The sequence below is a fragment of the Mesocricetus auratus genome, unplaced genomic scaffold, assembly GCF_017639785.1.
Source record: "Mesocricetus auratus isolate SY011 unplaced genomic scaffold, BCM_Maur_2.0 Super-Scaffold_100033, whole genome shotgun sequence".
In the NCBI taxonomy this organism is placed as follows: domain Eukaryota; kingdom Metazoa; phylum Chordata; class Mammalia; order Rodentia; family Cricetidae; genus Mesocricetus; species Mesocricetus auratus.
In genome coordinates, this window is record NW_024429213.1 from 11,450,250 (window position 1) to 11,465,257 (window position 15,008).

Consider the following 15,008-nt stretch of genomic DNA (forward strand, 5'->3'; position numbering starts at 1 on the left):
CCTTTTAATGTGATCATTGTTGAGTTGAAGTACTAGACAGAAGTGAAAAGAAGATGGAGTAAAGGCAACCTTATGAGTCCTTCCTCTTCAATCACAAGTCTGTGATGCCTTGCTTTTCACCTGAACAAAATCTGAAAGTCTTTGAAATTCACTTACATGAATGTATTGAAGATTTTTCTATGAAAGTATCCAGTATAAACATAACACTTCCTTAACTTTAAGTCTAAGGATACAAAGATATCATAGAAAAACTTAGGAATTAACAGTGATCATCATCTAAAGAATAAGGCATCTGTGTTACTTCAGGAGTTACTGTAGCTCAAACTACATAAAAATCTACAACAAATCACACCTACAGTAGTCATACTGTTGCCCATGCCCTGTTACAGACCAGTTCCAGCTTTCCCAATTCCTTACCACTTCCAGAATTTAAACGAACACCTCCTAGAAAGATGTTGCTGGAAAAGGCCTCCTTGTCCCAGATGGTGAGTTCTAGGCAAACATTCTTTATATCCTGAGGATACAGGCCACTGAATATGAATGTATGATTCCACTGAGGATTAACACTCTTTTTTACAACCACAGTTTTGTGCTTGGTGACTTTATTATCATCAGGAAGCAGGTAGCTGTAGAAGTAAACACAGTCACATTAGTGGGGAAGTAAAAACAAAATGCTGTCTTTGAGTTGTCATTTGGATTTTCAATAATTCTGTGTAACAGAGTATTAATGCAATATGAATGCTTGATGCTTTCTCCCTGATTCTTATAATCTTAACCTATCATATTTGGAGGGATGACTGACTAATGCCACAATAGTAAAATGCCCTCTCTTCATTTTCATATACAATTTTTGTATTTTTAAACCCTTCCAAATATTTCTTTCTCCATCTGGTAAAGAAAAGACCTCTGGTGGCAGCCACTATTGAGTGCTTCACTTTGTATCTTCTTGGGTTATCTGTAAGTTGATTTGCAGCCAAGGTGGATAGTTCCTGTCATATTTTCAACTTCTCGTTTTAAATCCTGTGTGTCACAGGCTACCTGGTTCTCTGCGTGTTTTCTCCTTTATGTTCAGAGCACCTATAAATTCCTGAAAACTGAATGTTTGAAGGGAAATTCTCAATCAGTGGGTTTTAGAAAAAGTTGATGAGTCCCCTAATTCTTCAAGGGATATACCATTAAGTGGAGTTTTTGTTGTTTCCCCATTAGAACTCAATACTACAGTGAATCTTTCCATTAACAATTTAATCTGTTTCCCTCTATCCTTTGATTCATGGTCTATATGCTTTTACTGATGTTTTCTTGGAAGTCCTTCTCTGGTAGACTACCTGTGCCCTATGTCTTCTCTATTATGTTCAAACTCTAATTCCCAAACACCTTTGTGCCTTCAGGAAACATGGTTTAGGGAAGAAGATGAATGTGTAGATGGAATCCCTACATGAAACAATTATGAGAACTACAAGTAAATGTCTCAGAGATAATTGGGTCATGCAATATTTCATTTACTATATTGGTCAGCACTAGTAAGTAGGACAGTGACAGAGTGATTACATAGCAAGGCCCTAGGTTTGATCTACCCTAGGTTTGATCTACTACCACCAAAGAGGTCAAAAATTAATAAATTTATCAGAGAACACTATTATTTCTCAATATCTATTCTACACTGATTCTTTTTAAAATCCCTATTTTTTATTATTACCATTTTACATTTTATTTTATTTCAATTTTTAAAATTTCCATCATTAAAGAACCCTGTTATAAATCTGGGCACACATTTTCCCAGAATAAAGACCACAAAGCGTTTCCACAGAACTGGGCAATAGAATACAAGAATTAGCTCTATGAAAAAGTTATGGGAAGCTTCCTATGAGTCTGGATTTGCATAGGATAAATGAATTCCTCATATCTAGATACCCTGGTCCTCAGTGAAGATAAGATAATGGTTTAGAAAAACACATTTGTCCCTGATAATCAGGATGTTTCCACATCCTACTCTAGATAAATTGCCTTCAGTCATTGTTTACATGCAAGAGTCAATTGTCCTTTTCTTATCAGGCGGGTTCCAGTTATCAAAATTGGTTGATTAGGTTTAGTAGCAAGCCCATTTCTTTTTACTTGCTGAGCCATCTTGTAGGCCCTTATGTCTTTCTTAAGTCATAGGTATTTCAGTTCATAAGCAGATCACATGTATTTATATAATTTATGCCTTTTATAATATTACCTATGTATCCGTTCTTGCTTGCTCTCTGGCTCTTTTAAAAGATAGCTTAGTTCATTTTTAAGAGTCTTTCTTTCTTTTTATGTATATGAGTGTTTTCCCTGCATGTATATCTATGTACCATGTGCAAACAGTGCCTATGGAGATCAGAAGAAGGTATCAGATTTCCTGGAACTGGAGTTACATACAGTTGTGAGCTGCCTTGTGGGTGTTGGGAATTGAACTTGGGTCCTCTGTAAGAGCAGTCAGTGCTCTTAACCATTGAACTATCTCTCCAACTCCTTGGATAATTTTTAAATTGGCTTAATGTTTAAATATCCATAAGAGAATTTACTGGAAAGTTAGTTTAAAAAATAGAATGAAGTACTGTTCTTTATTATTTGTGCTTCATATATTCTTAACAAGAGAATGTAAAAATTGTTGCTGACAACATTGAGTTATCCCTGGAAGATCATGATAAGCCAGGGACAATATTCTTACCATACAAGACAGTAAGGAACAGAGTCCTAAACTGGATGCTGGCCCTCCTGAAGTGAATGAACGGCAGCATCACAGTTCAAAGAAAGAGTTTCTATTATGCTAAAGAACATGATTCAATGATGGGGAAATTCTAGTCACCTTATTCTCATCAATATGTGGTTTAGTATGATTCATTTCCTTGTGAGAAAACACACCCATGGGAGGTCTGCCCCTTTCTGAATAGAGCTAGAGGAGGAGCAGATAGGGAAGGGGGTAGATGGAAAGTGGGTGGGAAACTGTGGTCAGTATGTAAAATAAATAAAAAACGTTAAATTAAATTTAAAATGTTTGTACATGGAAAAAAATAGAATCTTGCACTCTGCCCCCTGTTGGCCTGGCACTTGCTACATGTAGCCCAGCCAGCATGGAAACAAACTTGTCATCTTCCTGACTCAGTCTCCCCAGCAGTAGGATTTTAGGCACTACCATCAGACCTGGATAACTTTTAGAAGATCATGCCATAGTTTGGCATCATGGAAATTTGCTTTACTCCATATGTGTCAAGATGCTCTGTGAGTTCAGCTATCATATCTATTTTCAAAGAGCAGCATCTAATGCTTGGTACATATACATTTGAGTGTTTGCTTGAATGAATGGAAAATGTTGGTTTAGCCCAAGTTCTTCTAGTTACATGAGAAAAAGTCTACAATAGTCAGACACGAGAGAGATTTGCTATTTGCATTGCTTAGAATGAGCAAGAATATTCATTTAAAGGGCACTATTTCTCCAAGAAACTGCCATTTGCTTCATATGATGACAACACACACACACACACACACACACACACACTGTATATCTCAGGTCCTGGAGCCTGTCTTACACACTCTCCAGAGAAGATGCTGAAATGCATTTTACAATTTTCCCAAGAGAGTAAACCATGTTGTACCAAACAATAACAAAGCAAAAATAAAAGTAAATTAAACATAGAAAACCATGCTTTCTTCTCTTTTGAGAAACAAATCTCCTGGGAAAGTCTTCGGACCTTCAGGATGAAAGTAGTCCTCACAGTGGCCCTCCAGAAATATGCTGGAGACATGGTGAAAGCTAGAACAGCAACTCTGCCCCCTCTTGTGTTGCTTTAGAAATAAGAGCGGGAGCACTTAAGGGTAGCCTTTCCAAAGTACATGCAATAAGCAGAACACAGGCCTCTCACAGGTACCATTGTCTAGTGGATCACAGTTCCTTTCAACACCCAGTGTGTCATCTTTGATGAGTTAAAACACAATTACCCTTTCACAAAGCTGTCAGAGCCTCCCGATTTGACTGCGGTCAGATTCTTTGCTTCCTTGATGAACACTTCAAGTATTCCCCCAGAGATGACAGCTGACTCTTGTTTCTTCCCTGTTTTAAAGGTCTTCTTTCCTGCATGAACCAGCAGAGAGGAGGTGAAGGAGATCAGTGATTCCACTTCATAATTTCCAAAGAACATCTACAAGCTTCTGTAAGGGAAAAAATGAAAATCTTCCAAAGGGTTAGAATGGAAAAGATCTTGCCTGGACTACCATCCTGTTCTGACTGAGAAAGAGCTATGGTGAAATCCAAGCACCAGAGCTTCGGGAGAGACATTTATATGACTTTGACATTTTAAACTGACTTTCAAAGGGTATAGTCAGTAACTTCCTTTTTATAAATTTTATAAATTGTCAGCATCAGTTTGGGAGAAAGGTTTGTCACCTTCAATATTTATTCTGATGTAATAGGTCCAACATGAGGAAAAACCACTACCCAACTGTCACCTTTATTTAATACTCTATGAAGTACCTTACATATATGAACCTATTTAATCTTCATAACACTCTTTTTAATTTTTTCTGAAATTATAATATACTTGCATCATTTCCCCTTTTCCTTTCCTCCCTCCACACTTTCCTATGTATCCCTCCTTTCTCTCTTTCAAACTCATAGTCTCTTTATTCATTGGCTATTATTACATGTACATATATATATACATATATATATATTCCTAACTATAACCTGCTCAGTCTGAATAATGATATTTGTATGTACGCTTTCATGGCTGACCATATAGTATTGCCAAATTAGATGGGGGAAAGACTACAATATCTCAACCCTACACAAAGAACTACAGACAAATGAAGTGAGAAAACTCAGACCAAGAGATGAGTTACTTTCATGGGGAACCACTAAACACTATAAGCATGAATGGGAAAATAAACAAAGCTGCTGAAGAAGTTGATGGAAGAAGGAAAAAAGGAGATATTTAAAGTTGATTTCATCTGGATTTTCCCTTTGTTTTCTATGTTTTATTGCAGATATTTCTTCTTAGACTCCCTGAGTACTTGTGAATGAGTCCACAGAGCAGCTTCCTAGAAACCCCTCACACAACATATCTCTCCCACAGGGGTGAGTGGGGATGTAGATTCTGTATCTCTTGGACTGACAGGAAATAATCTCCCCATCAGGGCTGGTGTCTAAGTATGGATTTTGTCCTGTAATTTTCTTTTCCACATATTTTATAGCATGTACTTCTCAATTCTCAAAAGACCACTGACCCCATTTTTTATTGTACTGAGAAAGTAACACAGTTCAACCAAACCTTAACGTTCACTTATACAATTGTATGAAGAGAATGTCACTGATCAGAGCTATTGCTTTTTAACCCTACCTTGAGGTTGTCTTACTGGGAATATGGAGTTCTCCTCTGGAGTAATGTAACGTAAAATAACTGTTAACTCTCCTCTGTATTGAAGGCCAACATCAGGAGCCAACTCCACCTAGCCAAGGGGAGATAAATGGAAAAGAAGTTAGGATGCTAGATATTATCTTCTTAAATGAAATACAGCATATTCAGAAATACAAATGTTTCACGCTTTCTCTCACATTTGGAATATAGGGAGTCTATATTTCCTCCTATATTATTTCCTTAAGAGACCTGACTTCTCTATGTGGAGGACCCAGCTTAGACTCCTAACAATTGTGGATAAGCTGCCTGAACCAGCCATATCCTGCGACTAGAGTGGTGCCTGACCTAATTGTCATCGAGAGACATCATCCGGCAACTGATGAAGGCAGATGTAGAGACCCACAGACAGATATTAGGTGGAGTTTGGAAATCCTGAGAAGGAAGAGGAGGAGGAGAAGGAAGAGGAAGATGAGGAGGAGGAGGAGGAGGAGGAGGAGGAGGAAGGAGTGCAGAAGCCAGAGGGGTCAAGGACACTATGGAAGGGTCACCTAAACCCACAGAATCAGCTAACTGGGCTTCCAGAGAATGAACTGACAACCAAGTGAGACTGCATGAGACTGACCTAGGCACTCCACATATGTTACAGTTATGGAGCTTGGTCTTCTAGTGGGAATACTAACAGCAGGAACAGGAGTTGTCTCTGACTTTTACTAGTTTTGGGACCATACTTCTCATACTGGGTCATTTTGCCCTAACTTTAATATATGGGGAGTTGCTTAGTCCTTCTGAAACTTGATATACCATGTTTTATTTCAACTCATAAGAGATGGGAGAGGAGGGGGTTGAGAAGTGGTAGGGGGAATGGTAGGAGAGGGCCTGGGAGGGCAGGATAAGGGGAGGAGGCTGTGGCCTGAATGCAAAATATAGAGCTATAGTATTGAAAACAGCTTGGTATTGGCACAAAAATACACAGGGAGAAGAATGGAATAGAATTGGAGACCCTGATAATAACTCAGACACCTATGAACACCTGACTCTTGACAAAGTAGCTGAAATTATACAACGGAAAGAAAGCATCTTCAACAACGTGTGCTGGCATAACTGGATGCCTACATGTAGAAGATTGCAGATAGATCTATATCTATTGCTATTCATAAAATGTAAGTACAAATGGATCAAAGCCCCTCAACAGAAATCTGTTCACACTGAACCTCTTAGAAGAGAAAGTGGGAAGTACCCTTGAACACAATGGCACAGGAGACTAATTCCTAAACATGAACCAGTAGCACAGACACGGAGATTGACAATTAATAAACGGGACCTCCTGAGACTATGAAGCTTCTGTAAGGCAAAGGACACAATCAGCAAGACAAAAAGGCAGCCCACAGAATGGGAAAAGATATTCACTAACTCCACATCTGACAGAGAGCTGATTTCCAAAATATACAAAAAACTCAAGAAACTAGTCACCAAACATCAAATAATCCAATTTAAAAATGGGGTACAGATCCTCAACAGAGGAATCTCAAAAGGCTGAAAGGCACTTAAGGAAGGTTCAACACCCTTAGACATCAGGGAAATGCAAATCAAAACAACTCTGAGATACCATCTTACTCCTGTCAGAATAGCTAAAATCATAAACACCAATGACAGCTTATGCTGGAGAGGATATGGAGAAAGGGAAACACTCATCCATTGCTGGAGGGAGTGCAAATTTGTATAGCTACTTTGGAGATCAGTATGGCTGTTTCTTCCTGGTAAAATGGTAATCAGTCTACTTGAAAACCCAGCAGTTCTACTCTTAGGCATATACCCAAAGAATGCACACTCACACCACAAGGATATCTGTTCAACTATGTTCATAGCAGCATTATTTGCAATATCTAGAAACTAGAAGCAACCTAGATGCCCTTCAACTGTAGAATGGATAAAGAAAACGTGGTACATATACACAATGGAGTACTACCCAGTGGTTAAAAAAAACAATGACATCTTGAAATTCTCAGACAAATAGATGGAACTAGAAGAAACCATCCTAAGTGAGGTAACCCAGATACAGAAAGACAAACATGGTATGTACTCACTCATATGTGGATATTAGCCATATAGCAAAGGATAACCAGCCTACAATCCACAACCCCAAAGAATCTAGGAAACAAGTAAGAACCCAAACAGAAAGGGACAAGATCTGCTGAGTAAATTGGGAGCAGGGGAGAAGGAGGGAGGAGAGAGAGGAGGGGAGAAGGGGATGGGGAGGTGTAATGATTCGTATTTATGATTTATAAAAGCTTGATTTGAGGATTCAGAAAAGCAAAGTCAGCCACAAGCCTTAGAATCCAGGCACACACCTTTAATCCCAACATCCAGACGCTAGAAGGTGATGGTACAAGCCTATAGTCCTAGGACTGAGGATAAAGAGATAGACAGATCTCTCTGAGTCCAAAGTCACCCAGAATGAGTCTAAAAGAGAATTGAAGGGGGATGTCTTTCTGTGTATTTGTTTCTCTTATTGGTTGATGAATAAAACACTGATTGAGCAGTAGCCAGGCAGGAAGATGGGCAGGACTACCAGCCCAGGAGAAAGCTGGGGAGAGGAAAACAAAGAGAGCCTGCCCAAGGAGTAATTATGGGTAAGCCACAGCCTCGCAGCAATACATAGATTAAAGAAATGGATTAAAGATTAATACAGAGCTCGCCAATAAGATGCCTGAGTCATCAGTCAAACTTTTTATACTTAGTATAAATCTTTGTGTGTTTATTTGGGGCAATGTGGCTGTGAGATCAGGCGGGACAGAAACTTCAATCTACAGAGAATTGTAGCTCACACCTTTAATCCAAACATTAGGGAAGTATATAAAACAGAAACAAGGTCAGTGAGAGGCATTCAGTCTCCAGCCACACTGAAGAGAGGTTACAATCTGAGGTTTGGTGAGCGCTCATGGAGACAGGATCAGGACATTCAGCCTGAGGTAGAAGTAAGAAGCTAGTGGTCAGCTAATTTGCTTTTATGATATTCAGCTTGAAGCTTGAACCCAGATATCAGTCTCTGGGTCATTTATTTATTCATGTTACATATTGGTGGCCAATGTTAAAGTATGGATTCATGAAAAAGCTGCTTCTAGGCCACCTTAGGGCCAAGCTTGAGCTTCAAGCAGGACTCCTACCTGAGTCCCTCTTGCCTGAGTCTCTTCCTGACCAACTAGGTTTTCTCCTCAAATCTTTGAGTAAGTGTGGAATTGTCTTCAGCTGCCACCCAAACTCAGGAGGCTTTCAGGCTTTTCCTAGAGTCTTTCTCCTCAGTCTGAAATTCTCAGTTCACAGTGACAAGCCAGTTCTTGGATCAGACAAGCTATGCCTCACTATCACTAACATTGTAGACAGATTTGGTAAGTTTTGGGGGCATTTTTAAAGGAAGGGATTAGTTAAAAAACAGAGTTTATTCCTCACACTAAAAAAATGAAAAACACTATTAAGGTCACAAAAATTAAATCTGTATATGATTACATAAGAGATGGTTTAAAAATGGAGCATGAGAGGGAGCCCAGCTTCAGGTGAGATTGGGTCTCCAGTGGGGACCGCCTGCCCATCACCCATCCCCCCACGATCTTCTGGGCTGCTCCCGGCATCCAGAAGAGCCGCCCACACAGGAAAGAGATCAGCCCCTCCAAGACCCCAACCCAGCGAGCCCAGCTTCAGGTGAGATTGGGTCTCCGGCTGGGACCGCCCACCCATCACCCATCCCCCTCCATCTTCGGGGCCGCTCCTGGCTTCCAGAAGAGCTGCCCACACAGGAAAGAGATCAGCCCCTCCAAAACCCCAACCCAGCGAGCCCAGCTTCAGGTGAGATTGGGTCTCCAGCGGGGACCGCCTGCCCATCACCCATCCCCCCGCGATCTTCTGGGCTACTCCCGGCATCCAGAAGACCCACCCACACAGGAAAGAGATCAGCCCCTCCAAGACCCCAACCCAGCGAGCCCAGCTTCAGGAAAGAGATCAGCCCCTCCAAGACCCCAACTCCAGGGAGCCCAGCTTTAGCCCGCAGTAAGGAAGGAGACCAGTGGAGACGGAAAGACCCCACCAGCACCCACTGGAAGAAGAGATGGGAAGAAGACAGAATAAGAGATCACTCAGCAATAGAAACACCAACATGACCCCACCAGAATCCAGGGATCCAACACCAGCAAGTCCCGAAAAGCACTACATAGATGAAGAAGAGGAGACAGACCTTAAAAATTATTTCATGAAGATGATGGAGAGCCTCAAAGAAGAAACGAGGAAATCCCTTAAAGAAATAGAAGAAAAAACAAACAAAAAATCCATGAAATGGGGGAAAAATTCAAGAAATAAACAAATCTCTCAAAGAATCTAAAGAGCACCAAGAAAAAACAACCAAGAAAATTAAGGAAACAGCTCAAACAGTTGAAGGATTGAAAGCTGAAATAGAAACGATAAAGAAAACACAGAAGGAAGGGATGCTGGAAATAGAAAAGCTCGGTAAACGGTCTGGAACTACAGATGCAAGTATCACCAATAGAATACAAGAGATAGAAGAGAGAATCTCAGGTGTTGAAGACTCATTAGAGGATATAGAGTCGTCAACCAAAGAAAATCTCAAAACCAACAAATCCTTAACACAAAATATCCAGGAAATATGGGACAACATGAAGAAGCCAAACCTGAGAATAATAGGTATAGAAGAAGGTGAAGAACTTCAACTTAAAGGTACAGAAAACATATTCAACAAAATCATAGAAGAAAACTTCCCTAACCTAAAGAAAGATATGCCTATGAAAGTACAAGAATCTTACAGAACACCAAATAGGCTTGACCAGAAAAAGAAGTCACCTCGCCATATAATAATCAAAACATCAAACCTACAGAGCAAAGAGAAAATATTAAGAGCAGCTAAAGAAAAAGGCCAAGTAACATACAAAGGCAGACCTATCCGAATTACACCTGACTTCTCAATGGAAACGATGAAAGCCAGAAGATCCTGGTCAGATGTCCTACAAACGCTAAGGGAACAAGGATGCCAGCCCAGACTACTATATCCAGCAAAGCTCTCAATTACCATAGATGGAGAAAACAAAATATTCCATGACAAAGCCAGATTTAAACAATACGTATCCATGAATCCAGCTCTACAGAAAATGCTAGAAGGAAAACCTAGAGCCAAGGAAGATAACTACATTCACAAAGACACAGGCAATAAGTAATCATACTTTACAAAACACTAAAAGAAAAAGGGAGGAGAAACAACACAAAATAACTTCACTAACAATAAATCAAGCGCAAACAAGGATCACCAATCAATGGTCATTAATATCCCTCAATGTCAACGGCCTCAACTTGCCTATAAAAAGACACAGACTAGCAGAATGGATACGAAGACAGAACCCTTCCTTCTGCTGCATACAAGAAACACATCTCAACAACAAAGACAGACGTTATCTCAGAGTAAAGGGCTGGGAAAAGATCTTCCAATCAAACGGCCCCAAGAAACAAGCGGGCGTAGCAATCCTAATATCTAACAAATTAGACTTCAAATTAAAATCAATCAAAAGAGATGAAGAAGGGCACTTCATATTCATCAAAGGAAAAATACATCAAGACGAAGTCTCGATTTTAAACATCTACGCCCCAAATACAAAGGCACCTACATTCGTGAAAGAAACATTACTAAAGCTCAAAATGCACATAAAATCTCACACACTAATAGTAGGAGACATCAGCACTCCGCTCTCACCGCTAGACAGGACCTCCAGACAGAAACTTAACAAAGAAACAAAAGAATTAATAGAAGTTATGACCCAACTGGGTTTAACAGACATCTATAGAACATTCCATCCAAATACAAAGGGATATACCTTCTCCTCGGCACCACATGGAACCTTCTCTAAAATTGACCACATAATAGGAAACATAGCAAATCTCCACAGATACAAAAAAATTGGAATAACTCCCTGCATCTTATCAGACCACCATGCATTAACATTAGAATTCAACAATAACACAAATCGCAGAAACCCTACAAACTCATGGAGATTGAACAATGCACAATTGCACCATCCCTGGGTAAAGGAACAAATAAAAAAAGAAATTAAAGACTTCCTCGATTTCAATGAGAATGAAGACACAACATACACAAACTTATGGGACACTTTGAAAGCAGTGCTGAGAGGAAAGTTTATAGCACTAAGTGCCCACATGAAAAAACTGGAGAACAGTCATACTAGAGAATTAATAGCACAGCTGAATGTTCTAGAACAAAAAGAAGCAAACTCCCCAGGAGGAGCAGACGCCAGGAAATAATCAAATTGAGGGCTGAAATCAATCAAGTAGAAACCAGGAAAACACTGAGAAGAATCAATGAAACAAAGAGTTGGTTCTTTGAGAAAATCAACAAAATAGACAAACCTCTGTCCAAACTAACCAAAAGACAGAGAGAGAACATGCTAATTAACAAAATCAGGGATGAAAAAGGGGACATAACAACGGACTCTGAGGAAATCAAGAGAATCATCAGGGCATACTTTGAAAATCTGTACTCCACAAAATTTGAAAATTTAAAGGAAATGGACAATTTCCTGGATAGATATCACTTGCCAAAACTAAATCAAGAACAGATAAATAATCTAAACAGACCTATAACCCCTAATGAAATAGAAGCAGTCATCAAAAGTCTCCCAAACAAAAAAGCCCAGGCCCAGATGGCTTTAGTGCAGAATTCTACCAGAAATTCAAAGAAGAGCTCATTCCAATACTCGTCAAAGTATTCCACACAATAGAAGCAGGAGGCTCACTGCCAAACTCTTTCTACGAGGCTACAATTACCTTGATACCCAAGCCACACAAAGACACAACTAAGAAAGAGAACTATAGACCAATTTCCCTCATGAACATTGATGCAAAAATACTCAATAAAATACTTGCAAACCGGATTCAAGAACACATCAGAAAAATCATCCACCATGATCAAGTAGGCTTCATTCCAGGAATGCAGGGATGGTTCAACATTAGAAAATCTATCAATGTAATCCACCATATTAACAATCTGCGAAAGAAAAACCACATGATCATCTCACTAGATGCTGAAAAAGCCTTTGACAAAATCCAGCACCCCTTCATGATAAAGGTCCTAGAGAGATCAGGGATAACAGGAACGTACCTGAATATAATAAAAGCAATATACAGTAAACCAACAGCTAACATCAAACTAAATGGAGAGAAACTCAAAGCAATTCCTCTAAAATCAGGAACAAGACAAGGCTGTCCACTCTCTCCATATCTCTTCAATATTGTACTTGAAGTTCTAGCTACAGCAATAAGACAACAAAAGGAGATAAAGGGGATACAAATAGGTAAAGAAGAAGTCAAACTTTCATTATTTGCAGATGATATGATAGTTTACATAAGTGATCCAAAAACTCCACAAGGTCACTCCTAGAGCTGATAAACACCTTCAGCAATGTGGCAGGATACAAGGTAAACTCAAAAAAATCAGTGGCCCTAGTATGTACAGATGATGAAGTGACTAAGAAAGAAATCAGAGAAACATCACCTTTTACAATAGCCAAAAACAGCATCAAATATCTGGGGATAATGTTAACCAAGGAAGTGAAAGACCTGTATATCAAGAACTTTGTGTCTTTGAAGAAAGAAATCAAAGAAGATACCAGAAAATGGAAAGATCTCCCATGCTCTTGGATTGGTAGGATCAACATAATAAAAATGGCAATCTTGCCAAAAGCAGTCTATAGATTCAATGCAATCCCTATCAAAATTCCATCACAATTCTTCAAGGACCTGGAAAGAACATTAATCAACTTTATATGGAAAAACAAAAGGCCCAGGATAGCCAAAACATCCCTATACAATAAAGGAACTTCAGGAGGCATCACCATACCTGACTTCAAGCTCTATTATAGAACTATAGTCCTGAAAACAGCTTGGTATTGGCACAAAAATAGGCAGGTAGACCAATGGAACCGAATCGAAAGCCCTAATTTTAACCCACACACCTATGAACACCTGATTTTTGACAAAGAAGCTAAAACTGTACAGTGGAAAAAAGAAAGCATATTCAACAAATGGTGCTGGCATAACTGGGTACTGGTATGCAGAAGACTGCAGATAGATCCATGTTTATCGCCTTGTACAAAACTTAAGTCCAAATGGATCAAAGATCTCAACATACATCCAGCCACACTGAAACTTTTAGAAGAGAAAGTGGGAGATACTCTTCAACGAGTTGGTACAGGAGACCACTTCCTAAACATAACACCAGTGGCACAGGCACTGAGATCGACAATTAACAAATGGGACCTTCTGAAACTAAAAAGCTTCTGTAAGGCAAAGGACACAGTCAAAAAGACAAAAAGGCAGGCCACAGAATGGGAAAAGATATTCACTAACCCTACATCTGACAGAGGGCTAATCTCCAAAATTTACAAAGAACTCAAGAAACAAGTCTCCAAAACACCAAAGGATCCACTTGAAAGGTGGGGTACAGAGCTAAATAGAGAATTCTCAGTAGAGGAGGCTAAAATGGCCAAGAGACACTTAAGAAAGTGCTCAACATCCTTAGCCATCAGGGAAATGCAAATCAAAACAACTCTGAGATGCCATCTTACTCCTGTCAGAATGGCTAGAATCAAAAACACCGAAGACAATTTATGCTGGAGAGGATGTGGAGAGAGAGGAACACTCCTCCACTGCTGGTGGGAATGCCGACTCATACAGCCTCTTTGGAAATCAGTATGGAGATTCCTCAGGAAAATGGGAATTAATCTACCACTAGACCCAGCAATTCCACTCTTAGGCATTTATCCAAATGAGGCAGGTTCATACAACAAGGGCATCTGCTCCACTATGTTCATAGCAGCATTGTTTGTAATAGCCAGAACCTGGAAGCAACCTAGATGCCCCTCAACTGAAGAGTGGATAGAGAAAATGTGGTACTTTTACACAATGGAGTATTACTCAGCAGAAAAAAACAATGGAATCTTGAAATTCGCAGGGAAATGGATAGCACTGGAAGAAACCATCCTGAGTGAGGTAACCCAGTCGCAAAAAGACAAACATGGTATGTACTCACTCATATATGGATTCTAGATATGGATCAGGATAGTGCCAGTCTGCACTTCCACAGATAGAGAGTCTGGGAAACAGGAAAGAACCTAAAAGATATGCATATATGCATAGTACCCAAGAGAAGAGGATGGAGACAAGATCCTCTGATGGGGAACACGGCGAGGGGTGGGGGGAGTGGGACCTGGGAAGAATAGAGGGGGTAAAGAGGAAGGGAGTTGGTCATGGGGGAACAGGAAGTTGAGGGGGTGGGGGTAGAATAGGGGGAAGAAGGAATCATAGGATCGAAGACAGATCAGGCACCAGAGTGACCTCGAGTGATCTAAAGGTATAACATCAATTGGCAAGCTAAGCAATAGTGGAGGGACCACCTCGAATGCCCATTCCTGATAATGAACTTGATGTCTATAACCATCCGGGAGCCTTCATCCTGTGACTGATGGAAGCAGAGGCAAACACACAACTAAGCACTGAACTGAACCCAAGGAACCCAGTGACAGAGAGAGAGGAGTGATGAGCAAATTGGCAAAGAATGGGCTG

The 15,008-nt window shown here is 39.9% G+C and overlaps 1 protein-coding gene across 3 annotated transcripts in view; it reads right to left on the reverse strand.

Moving 5' to 3' along the window:
• Window positions 1-15,008, reverse strand: part of Sytl5 (synaptotagmin like 5) — a 288,981-nt gene that overhangs the window by 7,352 nt on the left and 266,621 nt on the right. For all 3 annotated transcript variants that reach the window (XM_040733700.1, XM_040733701.1, XM_040733698.1), the window contains 3 exons: window positions 5,361-5,469; window positions 3,964-4,096; window positions 418-626 (listed from right to left, as the gene is read on the reverse strand). In XM_040733700.1, coding sequence (XP_040589634.1) covers window positions 418-626; window positions 3,964-4,096; window positions 5,361-5,469 — 451 coding nt within the window. The remainder of the gene's footprint in view (window positions 1-417; window positions 627-3,963; window positions 4,097-5,360; window positions 5,470-15,008) is intronic.